The following is an 18,178-nucleotide window of genomic DNA, read 5'->3' as shown; positions in this document are numbered from 1 at the left end:
GTATGTTACACATTTTAGTAAGGTTTAGGGTGGGATGGGGAAAGGGTCGGTGGGTGTCGGGACACTGGCTGAGGGTGCGTTCTTCATAAACTGACAGTAACAAGGAAATCTTAAAAACATATTAGTCACACACTCAGGTGAAGGCCCTCAACCGAAACACACAAGTGGCTAATGTTTTTAGATTTCCTTGTTGGAATGCCACCTCAATAAAGCCATTTTTAATTTTTGTACAGAGGTAGAGTGCCTGGGTTTTTCCTTCATGATTTTGTATTCAGAGCTCCGTCCAATGAGCAGCTTCCCAATACTTTACTCCTCCACACATTGTGTCGTGTTTAAATTGTGAACTGGAAAGTACAGAGCATTTCAGGATGTATGTGTATACAAGTTTAATATTTGAAAAAGCTTTAGTACAGAATTTAAATACAATTCAATATTTTGAAAAATTGGATAAACAAGGCTCTACCATGGAAGTATCTACATTACATGGAAAACACCCAAATAACCAGCAAAACCTGCAATTATCTTGCTCCAGGATATAGTTCTAGCCGAATGGGCTGCTTAAAATTCACATTTTAGTTTGTTAACATGGCCAATGTCAGCCACGGTCTTGTGAGGACTGATGTGCCTCATGAGGACAACTACTGGTCGGTCTGGACTGCCTGGTTCCATCTGTCTGCCACAGCCTGTGTTCCCACTCTTGTGCTGGATGGTGGACATTCACTGCTGTGTCATCTTGGCTGCTTCAGCTTTGATCAGTGAAATGAGTTCTAGGTTAATTAGAAACACAAAGCGAAGACCTGCAATCTGAAGAGAGAGATGTACTGTTAGAGCCATGTCTCTTATCACTCAAACGTATAATGATTATTGTTTTTTTGAAATCATAGCCCACTGTATCGGCACTCTCCACACACCTCCACCACAGAGTTGTTGTTTAGTTTCCACTTGTTGCCTGACAGAACCGGTCTGCCATCTATATAGATGGGTCGTCTGCCCTCATTGGCAATGAAGAAGTCTCCATTGTTCTTCAGCTTAATAATCCCTGCAAATCAGTGTATGAACATAGATTTTTGATTTACATCAGATGCAGGCAGATGCTCATAACATGATCAATATAGTCCGTTTAAAACCATCAAAAGGCCTTGATATTTTGAGATATAACATTGGTCACACACACACAAGCTTGTTCCTGTAGAACATATTTTCTGTTTTTTTTTCCAAACAGAATACTGTGAAGGAGCAGTGATGAAACACTAAGTTGCTGTTCTAAGTATGTTGCCAGCCACTCATAATAGATTAAAGGTCCCATAACATGCAAAAACGGATTTCCCTTGTCTCTTTGATTATAAAGGAGTTGGATGTGCTATCTAAACATCATGGAAGTATCAAAACAAATGGTCTAAATCCACACCATCCATGTAAGGAAAATATGCCCTTAAACAAGCCGTTTGGACGTCCGTAAATTTGTGACGCCACAAGGGTACACTCATTTCATATGCCCGCCTACAGCACAGTCCGCCATTGCCTGGCAACTGAATGCGGAAGACCAAACCCTGCTGTCTGTAGCGTAGCGCAGCAGGAAAAATGTCCAGAAAACAATCAACTGCACCTGAAAGATGGATCTACCCTAACTGGACGTGACCCAACAGCAAACGTGCAATCGGTAAGTGTCGCCACTTTGTGATTATATTTACAGTTTATTCCAAGTCAGTCAGCTGGGCTTGACATTGTGTTCTTGTTTATTTTACACTCTATGATGCTTTGTTGCTAAATCAGCTGCCTTGTGTGGAGAGATTTGTCCGCTAATGTATCTTGAGAATTAGAAATGGATACGGTAGTTTATGGTATTTCAGTCCGATTAGCATTGGGTAGCGAGTCCTGATGAGACAGTTTGATGCGGGCCTGTGAATACGAGGAAGCCTGTTGGCCACAACGACAGCAGTTAGCAATAGGGGCAAACACATGTGCAGCCAGAGTCGGTTGTAGGCTACCTCAGCCGGCCAAAACGAGCACCTTGTCTCGTTAACCTGGTGCCGTTAGGACACACTTACTATAATCAAGTTTAGGGGCTAGTGCCACTTGCAGCAAGCTAATCTAGCGTTAGCATTAACGCGTTAGCGTTAGCTAGCGCTAGCTAAGGTTAGCTCCTCTGGCTCACTTTGCGGACACATCTCCTTACACGAGACAACCTCAACTGTAACGTGGCAAAACTCGAAAAGTACTTTGTCGATCACGGACTCTTGTCACCATGAATATTTCACTTCTAGCTAACACCAAATGAATGGAAGGGAGTTACTGGTTGATGAGATGTAACATGTCACGTTCTGTCTTTGCACCTGATGACATCACTGATGGGAACATTTGGAAATTGGATATATAGCATTGCTTCCCTTTCCCATTCTCCCAATTGCTGTCAGTAACAGCAGCAAATTATTTGAAAAGCATTTTGCAGGTATAATGTTACTGGAAGATAATTTAAGAGTTAAGTCACCTTGTTTCCTAGATATTTTCCAGGCAGGCCCTTCTAGTGACAGGTCTACATCTATCTGTTTGTCCTTGGTTGCCCTGCCCAAGGTAATCTGTGGGAACACAGATAGAAAGACATCATGATGAAGAAAAAAAAAAAAAAAGAAATTCCTTCCAAAAAAGTCTTATTTCTTCTCATAAACGGCACCTTAGCAGTGTTGCCAACTGTTTCTGAATGACAAAGACTTACCTCTCGGGATCTCATGAGGTAGCGTACCATTCGTCCTCTTAGTGCTGCTAGTGTCTGGTTGTCAAAGTCTGGCAAGTTCATCCCTGGTGACACGGACACACACACACAAAAAGGTTTCACCAACATGGATTCCGCAAAACCAATACAGACAAAAAACTGCTGTCTGCCCGTCCTTAGTGAGTGAAAGTCTACCTACCTGTAATGCTGTCCACAAGGACCTGCCAACGTGGCAACTCCTGCTCTAATTGTCTAATCTCTCTTTTCTGGTGACGATCAGAAATCATCAGCTCTGAAGGGGAGGATGGGGAAAACAGGGTGTAAAGAGGTATATGTAAACGATAAATATAATCAAACATTTACAACCATGTAATATACAGACACAACAAATCCTTTAGGACAATATAATTTAAGCCTAAGAGCCACAAACAATTTCTGGTTAGAATTACAGAGACAACTACAGCACAACCACTACAATTACCACTCCAACAATAACTACAACTACTACACACCGTGTCTTTAGTTTGTCCAATATGCATATCGTCAAGTCAATAAAGCACCTAAGTTTTATTTTATTCCTGCAAGTTGAAGCTGCATTCTTATCTCATCCTGCAAGTGAAATTTCATGCAATGTGTTTGTTTACAATCTAGATTGCTTACCGTGCTCCAACACCTCATCTCTGCTCTCCCTAGGTAAAGAGAAACAGAGTAACTGATGAGCACTAGAAATTCATGGATGTATTGCAGTGAGAATATGGAAAATCATTTATTCGCATTATCCTTCCATACTTTAACTTTGCATCATCAACCATCTGCTCAGCATCAGAGAAGTTGAGGACCTGGTCACCTTTGGGGAGAGGCTGGACTGCAACACACAAGCAGAACAAACAAGATTGTTTCAAATATGGAGCTGCTACAATCATCGCTACCTTTAGGAAAACATCCAGGGCTCCCACATATTTCCCACTAATAAAATTATATGACACCGTGCCTATTCAATGAAGTGTAATGCAATTTCCATGCCTAATATTTGTCAAATGTTACATTTTTTGTTCCTTTGCAATGTCCCAGCTCTTGGCATATTTAACATTTTCAATAATCAATACAATTATTCAGTGGGACTCAGTCAGCTGCCAAGCTCTGACATTATCTGCTTCCTGGAATGTGTGTGGTCTCGACATTCTAGCTTTTTTTTTTTTTTTTCAAATAGGACAAATTATTTCTTAAACGTGATATGTGCAAAATGTATGATTTTCATACAACTAGAAAGAAAATAAAACTTACTGAGTGAAGTCACTATAGATTACCAGGATGGTCATGTTGGTGGCTCACTGCTCAAGAACCCCCTTAACAGATGTATCTTTTATATTTAAAAATATATGCCTAAATGTTAAAGCAAAATTAACCTTTGCCTGATGTTTTGAGTATTATGCTAGTTAGCTTGACAGAGGAAACTCTCTGTGCGGCCAGGTCAACTCACCACTCTGGTCGTCCAGAAGGTAGTATTGCTTGAGCAGCTGCCAGTGCACCAGCAGGCTCTTGGGGGTGCGAGAAGGGTGAAACACACTGGGGTGCTTGTTCAGGAGCTCCTGGAACACCTCCAGCTTGGGCTGACTAGTCTGTTCAATGAGAAACATGAAAACTCTTGTTATTACATACACAGCAACCAAATGCATACATTAAAAGGTATGTTGTATGTCATGAGCTGGTAAAAAACTATTCAACTGCTTATTTTAGAAAGAATCACTGCACAGTGTAAGTATTTAATTTAGAGGTCGACCATTTGACCGAATAATAACAGCTGAGTAGAGTTTTTAAAAACAATTCCTAATGGATGGATATGCCTTATAGTGTTGAAAATAAATAATAGTGAACCCTGATGATTTGTATTGAGTGCTTTTGTAGTGTGTGGGACTGAACTGGAAGAAGCTGAGGTTGGTTCTATGTTCTAGATATTAGATATGAAAGTTATTTTGAAGAAAATATAAATTACAAATTCTTTCTGAACAGAAAATTTTAAGGTGACAGTCTTAAATGTGCTAACCAAATCCTTCAACCCAGTAATTTCTCAACATGACCTTGCTGCCAGCCACAAAAAACTCACAGAAATTAGTAATTTATTCTGCAACTATTATAGTATATGTATTATTAAACTAGGAATTCAATGAATTTATCAAGCATTAATGTAACATGACATAATAATGTTTAAAAAATGTTTAAAAAACAAAACAATGTATTTATAATTATAAGCATAATTTTATGTTTAATTCAGTGTCTTAAACCTATGATTGGTTAAAAAAAAGTCTGCGTGATGCAAGTTGGCCCCCCCCCCCACTGACCATTACTGACCATTCGTCAATAATTTGCCTTGTCAGGTTAGATAAGTTTATGTCAAATAATATCCCAATATAAATCCTCAAATTCACTTACAGAACCAATCTTAGCCAACAGCGCCTCCTCCGCCTGACTGAAGAGAGCTTTGCTCTGGATCGCAGCGATGGCCTCTGGGTGGAGCTGTCGCATGGCCTGCCATGCCAGCCTTAAACAGACATGCAATTGTGAGAAGGCGTTCAAGAAAGTGTTGTGAGGGTAGTGAGAGAGGTGTAAAGAAAGAGAGAAATATACAAACACAGGGGGAAAGGGAAGCTGCTGCTGTAATGGTTTCTTACTTTGAGATGACAGGATCATAGAGGAGAGCGTACCACCTCTCTTTAATCTCCCGCAAGGTGAAACGACAGCTGAACTTGACCCCCAAATGAACAGAGGTTAGGTCTGTGGTCTAGAGACAGACAGACAGACAGACAGACAGACAGACAGACAGACAGACAGACAGACAGACCTTAGTCCACATTAATTTAAATATATTTTAACTAATCTGTTTAACACTTCATGCTAGACAAAAACAAGCAGGTATCAGTCGACACCGCCCTTACTGATGCTTCATCAAATCATGAACTGACAACAGATTCATACAAGCAAACTAATCTTTGCATTAATTATTGCCCCATGTCTGTCTTTCTTATCAGTGATCTTCATTCTTATGCTACTCACCTGCAACACAGCATTTATAAGCAGCAGGTCATCAGTAGGTTTCCACCGGCCCAGGTCTTTTGTGATTTGTAGAGGCTGCTTGCTTTTCTTCACCCTTTTGGTGATAGGTGCAGGAGCTATCACCATGGTGAGTGGCGGTGTGAGGGCAGTGCTGGATTTTGCCACCTGACAGAGGAGCGTGAAGGTAGAAGAGTTAGCCATCAAATCTATACAACTTCTATCTCAGCCAGTATGCGATCCTTTGGGAATCCATGTATTTCAATGCTCCTCTGTACCTTTTTTTTCTCGTTGGATGAAGGCTCACTCCCTGAGCAGCGGACTGGCTCTATGACCGGTGGGCCTTTGACTCTACTGGATGACTTAACCAGACTGCTTTCCACCAGCTCATCATCAAACTTCTTCCTCTTTATTGACCTGAGGACATTATTGTGTCAAAGTTTGCACAGCGATTCTTTATACATTGAACAGTAGCTGATACACTACAGAAATACTACATCAAATATCCTGAGCAGACACAAATAGAAATATGTCTATTTCCTTTTATGCACAGTACAGTAAACAAAGGTATCAATCAAACCTGGAGGAACTTCTGCGTTTGGGAACACCACCACCAAAAGCTTGTGTTGCTGTCCTTTTCACATCTTTTATTCCCAGTGACTCCTCGTCCTCTGACCGACTCTGAGCACCAGCTACTGCCATGGGCGTACCAACCACAGGTGCACCTGCCTGCATCTGTTCATTGACAGCATGAAACACATAACTCAATATAAGTAAATTTCTCAGAGTAGCAAACTCAAGACATGCAGTGAGATTAGATATCATTTCTACCACTTATATTATGAAGCTGTCATTTAATTCATAGTTTATTTTTCTCTGGCGTACAAGCTTTTGCTGGCTTCAGCCTGCCCATGATTAATGCAATCCAGGGTAATTGTAGGCTTTTGGGAATGTGTAGTTGGCAGCATAGGTTGGGGGCGATTGGTCTGTAGAAATTAGGAGCATTACACATTGACGTGCAGTTTCCCTTTAGGTACTCAAAAAATACATTTTAGGGGCACACCTTAAATGTTACTATGCACAGAACACCCTGCACTCGCCAGTGTTATTAGAACTCACGCAATTTCTGTATCATAAACAGATTAGTTAACTTATTTTAATGGTATTTCTACTCAACTAAAAGTACAAATAACCCGACGGAATTGATTAAATCCCTCCACAATTTTACTTTACGATTCTGTGCATGTTAGCTCGCTTCAGGTAGCTAGGCAGGCATCCTTTTGTTTATACGAGTCAGGAGCAGAGGCTGGCTAACTAATTTACCTTTGTTTACATGTAGTGTCAAGGCCTTTCAGGGTAGATGATCGGTATGAAGTAACGTTAGCTAGCTTTACTAGCTGATGTTCAAGGCGGGATGAATACAATTACTAACGTTAGCGAACAAGCTAGCCAAAGATAATGTTATATTCTGCGTTTTGATAGGGTTTTTGGCAAGTCAATGTTAGGGTGTCATTCTCAAAATAACGTTAGTTAGCTAGCTAGCATTAGCTAACTCTACATTTCTTCGATGTTTAACGTTAGCTAGCCACTATTATGCTAATTAACGTTACGTCTTGCGACTCACCTTTCTGTATTACTTTCCTCGGTTTTAGTAGCTGATCCGTTACTTTGAGTCTGAGTACCCTATTTATGACGTTTGAATGTTATGTTACTATCAATACAACGGTTACCTGAGCTAAATGGTTTAGCTACATGGCTAACTGGCTACATACATATCTTTATGCCTACAAGCTGCTAACATTAGCTTCTCTGCCATTCTTTCTTCTTCTGCTTCTTATTTACAAATGGCAGTAGGTATCCAACGTTAAAATGTATTACCGCCCCCTACTGCTTCTTGCGGTGGGTTGGTCCTTCCATAAAAACTAACCAAATCAGCATGTACTGTTATCACTTTTGAATAATATATATATATATATATATATATATATATATATATATATATATATATATATGACAATCCTAAACAACCAACCTAACCAAATAAACTAGTTACAAATATTCAACTGATTCTCCCCAGTGCAGACTGAATTCATGTATATTGAACCTGTGAGGCGATTCATTGTGAGCTGTAATGCCTTTTTTAGTCCACTATACCTCCTCTCCTAATAATGGCCTCCTCTCCCATTTCTATCCATACCACTCTTCTTGCCATTTCTGCATTTCATAAATCTCACCTGAACATCAAACTGAGTTAGTCTTGATCCTGAGGCATCAATCTGTATCCTGAAGAAACCTCAAGTAAGTCATACAATAAATCCTGGTAACTGTTCAAGTTGAAAGATCTCTACCAATGAACTATTGAGCATGAATCTGAACATAATTAAAGCATTATAGGTTTCACCGCTTCCATCTGTCCATTGTGATGCTGTCAATACTGCAAACTCTGTAAAACATGTACTGTATTCTTTGGGACTATACAGTAGCAGATCTGCTTATATTGTCTGCATATGTTGTCAATGTAAATTTCCTTTTAGTTCCAACATGAAAAAGTGAACTCAGGAGCATTTCATGTTCCCACACCTGTTCAGCTCTTTTAATAGGGCAAATATCCGTGTGCCCCTGTAGATTAGCTCAGTAAATGGCAGCCAAATGTTTTCTTTCTTTTATTTTCTTTTAATCTGCAATGGTATTTCTCATTTTGTTCCTGTAGCTATTTCAACAGCTCACCGACATGATCTCAGAGCTTGTGCTTGTACAATGTCCAGCTTCCTCAGCAATTTTTTTGTTACACTGCCATACTCAAATACAGAATGAAGCAATCTTCTAGCTGCTTTTTTCAGCATCTCTATTCTCTTCTTTTTTCTTAACTTTTTTCGTAAATTCCCGTTTATTACTATTGCGCTAAAAGGGAAAATCTTTGTTTCATCCAGATATACTGATCTCCGTTCCCGACACATTGACAACCTGTTCTCTTGTGGCTTGAATTCCAGCAACATCTTCAAACCTTTGAATCTTCTCTCAGCTTAAGCCCAAGGCCCTCTTCTCCCTTGACATTGTAGACACGCTGCCTGCTGTTATATCTTGCAGGCATGCGCAAGCCAATGAGGCTAGAAGAAGACTTTCGGCAGGGCTTGAAGTGTTATGAAGGCGCTGATCTAATTTCTCTGACCTTGGGAATTTTATTCTACATTTGTGAACAAGTCTCTAATGTGTGATGCCAAGAAAGAACATTTTCTGTTTGACTGACAGTGAATGAGATGAGGATGATTTTCTGAGGATATGGACACATTTTCTAGTGTACTGTCAGGACTACATTGAAATTAATCTCACTTGAATGTAAATGCTCCAACAAAAGTCCACAAAGTCAGCATCCCATTCATAGTCAATCAGGTATATATGAATAATGACTTAGGAGATAGCTGTTCATATTCTCAAATATTGATTGAAGTATTAAAGTTGATTGGAATAACATGCAAATTCTGTTTAAAGTGGCTCTTTACTTTCAGGTTAATGGAAGCTGTTTGGAAGAGTTAGAAGTGAAGTGCGTGGCAGTGGAGTGGCTTGGTGTTGCAAATCATCAACCCACAGCAGTGCGCTGCAACACGTACTGCGCTGGCCTCCTGGTCACGTCCCACAGGAACCGTGATACTCAGCAATGTATTTCTTAGAAATCACTGCCTACGTGTCTAAATATTGGTTGTTCACCAGCCACAAATTAACTACAGTGCCAAAATATGGATTGATCTGATAGATCTGATCTTATACTGTAAAGCTCATAAAGTGTAACCAGAATTCAAATTCTGAATCATGGCAGAGGGGTAAATGTATTTTAATGAGACAAGTGGACTGTACATTAACACAAAAGAAACAGTTGATCAAATTGGTATAAACTGGATTCTCTTTAGTTAGGCAAAATACCATCAACATATAGGAAATGGACCCGCTTTAAGCCTTTTGAAGACATGTACAGTAACAGTTTCAAGATGTGTTAAATTAGAATAAATACAGAATTCAGATACTGAAGTTTACTAAGTTTACAAAATGGTACTGTAACATTACATATAGGTTGCAGATATTATACAATTTAAAGATAGATAAATAAATACAGCAACTTACATTGTGCTGTCCATATAAACATTTAAAGACAATAAAGACAGATTTACAAGGCCTGAGTGCAGAATAGCTTAAGTTTGGGATTTTGAAGAGTGGCACCATGCATTCCTGAACAGGAACATTTTCAACAGCTGCCATTCTTGTGGAGATTTAAAAAAGAACCAATCACATTAGCACTTTTCTAAAACTTTATCACCATAAGCACCAATACATTGAACACCATGACTACATAACGCTTTCATAAGACCTCAGTAAGAGCTAGAGATATTTGGAAACTGCAAATCTGTGACTCTCTCAGAATGCTAAATTATAGCATAATATGTATCTCAGACTTGGGGAGACATATAGCCTTTCTAGTAAATTGGAGTAAGATATACAGAAATACTGACTGAATAATGAATATTTGCATGATCAGGACAATTATTTGGAAATTGCTGATACATATATGTAGTTGAGAGTGTGGTAGACCATGTTAATATTATAAACACAGTATCAACAATATAAGGTAGCAGTAGGGTCTCTCCAGGTGATCCAGCCCAATGTGAACCAAAATTTGTAAAATAATGTGCAAGTGCCCATGTAATTGGTTATGACCAGATTCAGAAAAAATCAGCTCCACATGTTCCTTCAAATGCCATGTAAAGTAATATGGTCTGACCCACTTGAAGTTTAAAATAAAAGTTCAACTCCTGCATTAAGACTATCTGCTGACATATATTTGAAGAGATAATTGGTTTAGTGTTGGCCTCTGTGCAAATAAGCGCTGAATAAGAATAGTGAATTTGTTCAAAAAGACAGTGTTGAAAATCGGAGTTACACTGTTCCCATTGGACTGGCTGAGTGATGAGTAGTCGCTCCTCATCCTTCTTCCATTTGTTCTTGTCCCCATGTCAGCCTTGACAAACTAGGTTGCAGGTGTGGAGGGCTTTGGTGTTTGTTGTGTGGGAGGTTGAAGGTCTGCTCTGACACGATCCGCTGCATGCGACGGGCGCACAGTTCCTGTGATAACCCCACCTTCCAGTGCTCTCTGCTTCTGAGAGATTCTCGTTCACGCTCACATAACTGAGCAGCTCAGGAGAGTAGGTCATCGTTCAATAAACTGGAGGCTAATGACATTTTCAGGAACTAGAAGCGTTCGGGTCATGGGCTTCACTGCACCCCCTTCTGGGTCCGGCTTCACATCAAACTCGAGTAGAATCTGATGAGACCAGGAAAAGAGTATAGATTTACATCAGGGTGATTAAAATAAAGAGTCAATTACAATTTTGTTGTAATAAATGTTTGTTAGTGACTCCCTGGATTATGTAATCAAATTAGATAATTAGAAATTAGATAGGCACAAATAAGATTTCTTTCTGATGAGCCCTGACTGCATTTACATGCACACAATCTAAATATTACTTGTGTTTTGATTATGAAAATAATTCAGTTAATATGTGTACATGCGCAACAGTAGAATGTTCTGTCAGCACGATTAAAACGATTAAACGATGTGCCTCCATCACTACACTGCATAAAACTATTTCTTAGCTGTTTACTTGCTTTTTATATGCAAATGGCTGCCTATAACTACTAGAAAACAGTTATAATTTTCAAAAGTTAATTATGTAGTTACTGTCGAATATAAGCAATGAATCTATCTTCATCATGCACTGTAACTGTAATGTAAATGTAACTGGATTTACATCCTTTTATCTAACAAGGCTGTTTGCAACAGAGTTTTTTTTCTACCTAGGTACTTGCTACCTGTGCTTAGGCTCTTTATCCACTCAAACCTTTCCCAACCTCCTGTACTGTTGTTTTGATTGGTGCCAAAAAGCACAAACCTGTCAATTGTACGCTCCTAAAATCTCTTGATACAATGATGCATTAAAGTGTGAAAGAGGGTTAACTGATATTGCAGTATCCCTTTTCTTTATCAGTATGAGTAGCCATGACTAACACCTGCAAACACACTGATATGGTACCCATCACTGCCACAATTGTAATACTATTGCATTTGGCAAATGGATAGGCCTAGACTAAAAACACTCTTGGGTCCTAGTATTCTAAAAGCTAATCAATAATCAACAACAAATGAATAACCCTGGTCAGGATTATATTTTCTGAATAATCTGCCCAACACTGTCCATATGTAACCCCTTAAACAGGAAAGGAGGTCAAGTCTAGTCAACTCACCCTGGCAAGTGCAAGGTAGAGCTCCAGCTCAGCGATGCGGCGGCCTATGCAGCTGCGTTTGCCCACCCCAAAGGGCACAGAGGCATACGGGTGATGACCCTGGTCCCTGCTGAGCCAGCGCTGGGGCTGGAATTCATCTGGATTTGGAAACACTGCTGGATCCCGTGACGTCGCAAAGTGGCACAGAGTAATCAGAGTCTGGATGGAAAGATTTTACTGTCAGCTATCTGTTGTACTGAAAATGTGAATCATTATACCCATCATCATATACCCATTCAGCACAATAAGCATGTCTTTTTTTGAGAGAGTGGGAAGTCAACCCACTGCAGTATTTTATTTTAAAAACAGAAATCAGTGTTGGCATGAGCCAGGTTTGAATCCATAAATGCATGATTTCTCAAGAAAGTGCACTAGTTCACTCAGCCAGGAGGGGCATCTTGAATGAATTTTAGATGGAGTAAGATATACTCACATTTTTAGGGATGAGGTAGCCTCCAACCTGGATATCTTTCTCTGTAATGACCCGAGCGTTGGCTGGAATAACAGGATACAATCTGCAAAACCAAAGCTCAATAATGTAAGTTCCACTAGTATCTCTCAGCGAATACTGGAATAAAAAAAATAACTGCGACCTATTGAATTATACCTGAGCACTTCCTTGACTGTGGCCTTCATGAGAGGCATGCGGGCCACATCTGCTGCCTCAGGTATGCTACGACCCTCCAGCACAGTCAACACCTCGTCCCGAAGCGAGGCCTGCACCTCAGGGTGACGGGACAGCTCGTACAATGACCAGGACATTGTGCTGGAGATCTGAAAACACACAGAGCACAACAGAATAAGGGGTGAGTGGGACTGAGAGAAGATTCAAACAAAATCACTATGCCAGTGGATGGAGGGAAGACTGATCTTCAGCTTATTCTGACAGGGGAAAGTCAGCCTTAATATAAAGTGAAGAGATCCCTGTATAAATCAATGGATGCATCTTTATTAGGACTGTATCAGGTACATTAAACATCTGTTAAAGGAATGTTTTGCATATGGTGCCCGTGCAAGAGTATGGATCCACTATAAACCAGGATACACATTCACATACAGGACTCTGAACGCTTGCGGTTGCTCTATAGACAACTATCGAGGGCAAGACCGCAAATGGACGAAAACTGAGATGAATAAGTGGAAGGAGGGGTCATTCTTACCGTGTCGACCCCCGCCAGAAGAAGCTCTGTGACATTGCTGTAGACTGTCTTCATGGGCAGGCCCGTCCGCGACAAGAAGTAGGTGAGATATCGGCCCTCCACCTTCTCTCCACGGGCCAGCTTCTCCGCTTCTTGCCTCAGACGTTGGTCGATGTGGCCTTTAGCTATAGAGGGACAGAGGGCAGGGGTCCATATTACTGATTAGGAACATTTTAACACATCAGTAGCCATCAGTCAAAGTGTTATCCTAATAACCAAATAACCCTAAGGATCTGATGAGGTGCAGGTTTACATCATAATTGCAAATTGCAAGTTTTACGTCCCGTATTTCAGACCGACTGATTTCATACTGATTATATCACAGACTTGCTAAATCCTTATTACACTTTTGAGTCCTCTTAGGCTCTCTAAAGCTGGGAACACATTACACAAGTATTAGGTGGATTATAGCCACGATTTGGCCATCACGGCTGATTTTCAAGATCAGACTAAGTCCACAGATGATTTTGTAGTGTGTGAGGGTTTAGGACTGTAATCTCTTGCCTTCCGATCCAGTTGGGACCAGCATTATTATTTAAAACATGTTTGGTTTTAACAACTTGAACCTGGACAAGTCTTAATGAACTCCTGTAGTGTGATCGGGTCAGCAACTCAAATCTGGAAAGCATTTTGTGGTCTGTGCTTGAAAAGTGTGGTATACCTCCAATTATCAGTAAATATTTGTCTGTAACAAGGCATAGATTTTGCTACCATTCCCTCTTTTGACACCAAAATCAAGTCATGCAAAACAGAAATAAATACTATATTTAGAAAAAAAACAACTGAATTATTATGAATATAACTATGTCACTGTGCAACTCACCAAAGTCAAACATGTAGTCCCAGCACTGACAGAAGGTGTTCCAGGGCTTGGGGAACAGCTGGTGTAACCACCTTGGCATCGCCATAGTAAGAAGCGTCATTACAAACATGGTGTTAATTGACTGGATGAAATGCTCCGTCTCTGCAGGAACAATAGGATCCAGGCAGCCAATTCTGGATTCAAACAACACTGAGGAAATACCTGTCAAGAAAAAAGGGTAAAGTGAGAAGGTTAGAGAGAGAGAAAGACATAAACATGGGTTGACAGTGAAGATGGGATGTACAAGGAGGTAAAACCACATCTGAGTCTTTTTAAAAAATAACATTTTATTTATCAAGTCTACATTTGGTCCATCGTACGAATATTGGATGCACTGTCAACTAGCTTCTTTACTGATACCATGTGACATGATTTCTGAGTAATGTAGTTGTTAAAGCATTTGAAAATTTAAACAGTTATTTCTCGCTGCCACTTGGGGCTGCCAAGATGCCTAGTGCAGCTTTAAGGCTGCAGTTTTTATGTCAACCTACTTTCACTGACATTTGATGCACAAACTTGTGGTGATATTTGATGCCCCATTTTTCCTGCTTGAATTGTATAGATATGGTCTGTCTGGTGTTTTTTACCTTGCTGATAATGTTTAGTTATTTTTCATATGAGTTGTACAGTTGTGCAGATTGAAAGTCTCTAGTGGTGACTGGCTCAGTTCTGTACAATGGTTAAGTCTCTAACCTAATCCATGTTCTTCCTATTACCTACCTCAACAATTTTTACTCAATTTCTGTACTAATATTGGTTTTGCTTTGTTGCCCTGCAATTGAAAAGCACGACATTTCAAAATTACTGGCACAATAGGACTAAATATATCAACGTGTATGGAATTCAGTCAAGTTTTATTAATAATCAAAGCTAAGGCTCGGTTCTTGGACCAATTCCATTTCCCATTCAACAATATGATAACTGGAGCCATGGTAGCAAAAATGTTCGAGACCTGGGCATGTGACTGTAAGGTCGCTGGTTTGACTCTGCGGACTGGCTGAGAAAATCGGGGCAAGGAAAATGAATGAGTAATGCTTTCTCCTCCCTCAACAGTTACAGTGGCGCTGCCCTTGAGGCAGCTAACCTCCAGTGGAGCTGCTCAGTGGCAGCAGCAGAGGAGCGAGATGAATGAAGGTTAAAGAACTGCATTTACATCCTTATGCAGACAATACCATTATCTATTCTGGTGCAACCTCCATCCATTACAGAGCCACAAGTGATCTGTACCATGGTTTTAGTTCTATTCAACAATTACTAGTTGATCTGAACTGGTATTAAGCCTAAATTAGGAAAAAAATAAGGTATTAAGATAATAAGATATGTTTTTTACCTGAATCTCCTGTAAAATTTATGTCAACGATCTGCGTAATTGTATTCTGAAAGGAGCCCAGATTGAGAAAGTCTTTGATTACAAATAGCTGGACATCTAGATCATTAATAAACTGCCCTGTAAAAAACATATTGAAAAGTTACAAAAAGAGGTAAACTACGCTTTTAAATAAATAATTTTTTTTTTGTCACTATAAAGGAATTGTGATTTTTTTGAAAATTGACCTTTGGTCTTTCCACCATTAATTTCTCAGTACTGAATTTATTAGGGCATTATCAGTGATATATCCTGGCTTGAAGAGATGTGTAAAATGTCAGTGGTTGCAGATAATATTGGTGTGTAAATGTGGCTGGCCCAAATAACCAGTGTTTACATGGTGTGGTACGCTCTGCAGGGATGCATGATGTTGCTGCTCATCAGACAATGTGAAACCTTACCCTCCAGGCCGAAGCGATAGAACTCGCTGGCGATGTCGGTGACGAGGCCTTGGGGATGTCTGCGAAGGCGAAGTTTGGCAATGAGGTCACTGACCACGCTGTTCAGGGTTTTATCATAAGCTTCAACTGCCTTCGGCCGCAACATGTGCTTCCCCAGGAGACTCCTCACTGCCTGCCATTCATCCCCCTCACTGGGCACACACGCACACACACACACAGAAAAAGTTAGCACATGTTGACATACATTTGTGCGCACATTGAAATATTGAAAAAGCCTTGTCCACTATACCTCATTTAAAAGTACAGCAAAGAACTTGACACCAGACATGTTATACAGTAAGAGAGTAAATAATTTAAAGTCTTGTAAGTCTGGCTTCTCATTATCACCCTTTGTGAAATTTTAGACAGGAGTTCAGGTAAGTACCTTACAGTTCTGGTTTTCATATGCCTGACTTTGAGGGAGTTGTCTTGGTCGTATGTCTTTATTTAACTGAATGAGGCGAGGTGGACAGAGGTCTGACCATTATCTGACTGACTCATGTGAGTCACCATCTTTAGTTCAAATAGTAGTTAATGTTTTTGTCATAAGTTATTTCACTTCACATCAGTAAGGTCATGCTTGAAATTCATATTATGATAAAGTAGAATTGATGAGGATCAAGGAGCTGAATTACAAATCATGTTATTTTCCACTCAGTTTGAAACTGTTCTGTGATTTGGGGCTTCTGATGTTAGTTTAGTGTGAGGCGAGAGGAGAAGACACAGAAGAGTGGAAATGCCTGAAGAGAGGAAAAGTAGAGCTAAGTGCAAAATAAAAGAGGGTGCGGAGGTGACAGCAGAACAACACTCACGATGTTAGGAGTCCATAGTGATGTCCTCTGAGTTTCCTGTAGTCTTTCCAGGAGGAAAGGTCGGAGCGCATGGGGTGCTGGCCCTCCTGCCTCAGTACCTGCTCTATGAGTGCTGGCTCAGCCACATGCACCGTCAGGATGGGACCAAAACTGGCCTTCCACATGGGCCCGTACCGCTGCACGCCTTCCAGCTGGGACAGGAGGAACAGGTTTGTCTTGGTGAAACACTGTAGGCTACAGGATGATTGACATAATCTTTGGATGCATACTCTTTATTTTGTAGACCGAAACATAAATGATGCTGCCCTCAGTTTTTCTAATCTACTAATGATTAAATGACTAATGAATGACTTGCCTGACATAGTTTGGTGCATTGGCAATTCTTGCCAAACAGCAATGTTAAATATGCCTTCCCCCTCCCATAACCTCATATTCTATACTTGACTGATAGCTTGATAGCTGAAGGCCAAATTGGTTTACAAGATGTTCAACAGATCTACAGAAGCCTGGAAATACTGGAAATTCTTACAAAAATACACATCAATTTATTGACAGAAGACCTCAGGATGATCACGTCTCAAAGGGGTCTCTCCAAAACGTAGCCATTTGGCATTAATCAAAAAATAATAAAACTGGAAAGAATTCTTCTGTTTCTTCTTTTTAATTACTTTTTATTTCATCTGTTTGTTTATTTGTTTGTTAGCAGAAATTATGGTTTCAGATCAGTATAGTTTTTCTCAACCCTCAGTTTTCTTTTTTAGTTTACTGATGTTTTAACTTACATCAGTTTGACACTACTTACAATGATGCATACTATGAAAAGATTTGACATAAAGATTTCAGTCAGGCTAAAACTCTGGGTAAACTGACTCTGCAGTACGGGAGCTCTCCTTGCACTTCACCCCTGCTGCTAATCTTGGAAACAATCTGCAAAACCTTTTTTCTACCTGTAACTCATGGAGTCGTGACAGCCCCCGTTTGGCGAACAGGTCCCAGGCGAAACTGGAGACCGACGGGCCGGGCATCTCGTCCAGCGTCCTCACTGCCTGCTGCTTGGTCCCCTCCGGACCAGCTGATGCGCCCTCAGCCCACCTCTCCATCCACTTCAGCAGGGGAGAGGCGCTCCGGCCGGACACTTTAAGAGCTTGTTGCAGCATCCTCCTCACATAGATCATGGGTCGGTGGCCGGATGCAGGTCTCTTGGAGGTCGGTGCTCATTTTTTCCCCTCGGCTGAAGACTCTATTTATAACGCACGACTTGCTCATCGGACCCACAGAGGTAAAGCTGTAAATTTTCTTATTCTAGGCCAATCACGGGTGTATTACAGCCGAAAGCCCCGCCCCGCGTGGATGGGACAGCGAAGGCGTGAACAGTGAGGAAGGTGTGTCCAATCAGAGGGCCGAGGACAGA

General features: G+C 40.5%; 2 protein-coding genes across 2 annotated transcripts; both read right to left on the bottom strand.

The window, feature by feature from the left end:
• Positions 1-371: 371 nt before the first annotated feature.
• Positions 372-7,583, bottom strand: mcrs1 (microspherule protein 1). Its single transcript, XM_071543126.1, has 14 exons — positions 7,383-7,583; positions 6,339-6,493; positions 6,037-6,175; positions 5,762-5,926; positions 5,380-5,489; positions 5,141-5,249; positions 4,191-4,329; positions 3,500-3,575; positions 3,371-3,399; positions 2,910-3,002; positions 2,714-2,796; positions 2,489-2,576; positions 912-1,039; positions 372-804 (listed from the first exon to the last, which is right to left on the bottom strand). Exons 2-14 carry the CDS (start codon positions 6,491-6,493, stop codon positions 718-720), a joined length of 1,401 nt encoding a protein of 466 aa, XP_071399227.1. The 5' UTR covers positions 7,383-7,583; the 3' UTR covers positions 372-717.
• Positions 7,584-10,955: 3,372 nt separating this feature from the next.
• cyp27b1 (cytochrome P450, family 27, subfamily B, polypeptide 1) lies at positions 10,956-17,942 on the bottom strand. The gene is made up of 9 exons (XM_071543137.1): positions 17,715-17,942; positions 16,768-16,958; positions 15,917-16,107; positions 14,111-14,311; positions 13,249-13,412; positions 12,696-12,862; positions 12,522-12,603; positions 12,050-12,247; positions 10,956-11,069 (listed from the first exon to the last, which is right to left on the bottom strand). Exons 1-9 carry the CDS (start codon positions 17,940-17,942, stop codon positions 10,956-10,958), a joined length of 1,536 nt encoding a protein of 511 aa, XP_071399238.1.
• Between the last annotated feature and the right edge of the window lie 236 nt (positions 17,943-18,178).

Source organism: Centroberyx affinis, unplaced genomic scaffold, assembly GCF_046629955.1.
Source record: "Centroberyx affinis isolate AG114_WGS23_722 - 3 ecotype Tasmania unplaced genomic scaffold, CSIRO-AGI_Caff_v1 ptg000235l_1, whole genome shotgun sequence".
In the NCBI taxonomy this organism is placed as follows: Eukaryota; Metazoa; Chordata; class Actinopteri; order Beryciformes; family Berycidae; genus Centroberyx; species Centroberyx affinis.
The sequence above is the reverse complement of the archived record's forward strand: the minus strand, read 5'-3'. Positions and strand labels throughout refer to the sequence as shown.

Coding starts and splice junctions, on each gene's coding strand:
- mcrs1 (XM_071543126.1), bottom strand. CDS start 6,493: ATGCAGGCAGGTGCACCTGTGGTTGGTACGCCCATGGCAGTAGCTGGT. Junction 6,176..6,338: donor AAACGCAGAAGTTCCTCCAG/GTTTGATTGATA, acceptor TAATGTCCTCAG/GTCAATAAAGAGGAAGAAGT. Junction 5,927..6,036: donor CATCCAACGAGAAAAAAAAG/GTACAGAGGAGC, acceptor CTCCTCTGTCAG/GTGGCAAAATCCAGCACTGC.
- cyp27b1 (XM_071543137.1), bottom strand. CDS start 17,942: ATGATCTATGTGAGGAGGATGCTGCAACAAGCTCTTAAAGTGTCCGGC. Junction 16,108..16,767: donor CACTATGGACTCCTAACATC/GTGAGTGTTGTT, acceptor GTGTGTGCCCAG/TGAGGGGGATGAATGGCAGG. Junction 13,413..14,110: donor GGACTACATGTTTGACTTTG/GTGAGTTGCACA, acceptor GTCCCTCTATAG/CTAAAGGCCACATCGACCAA.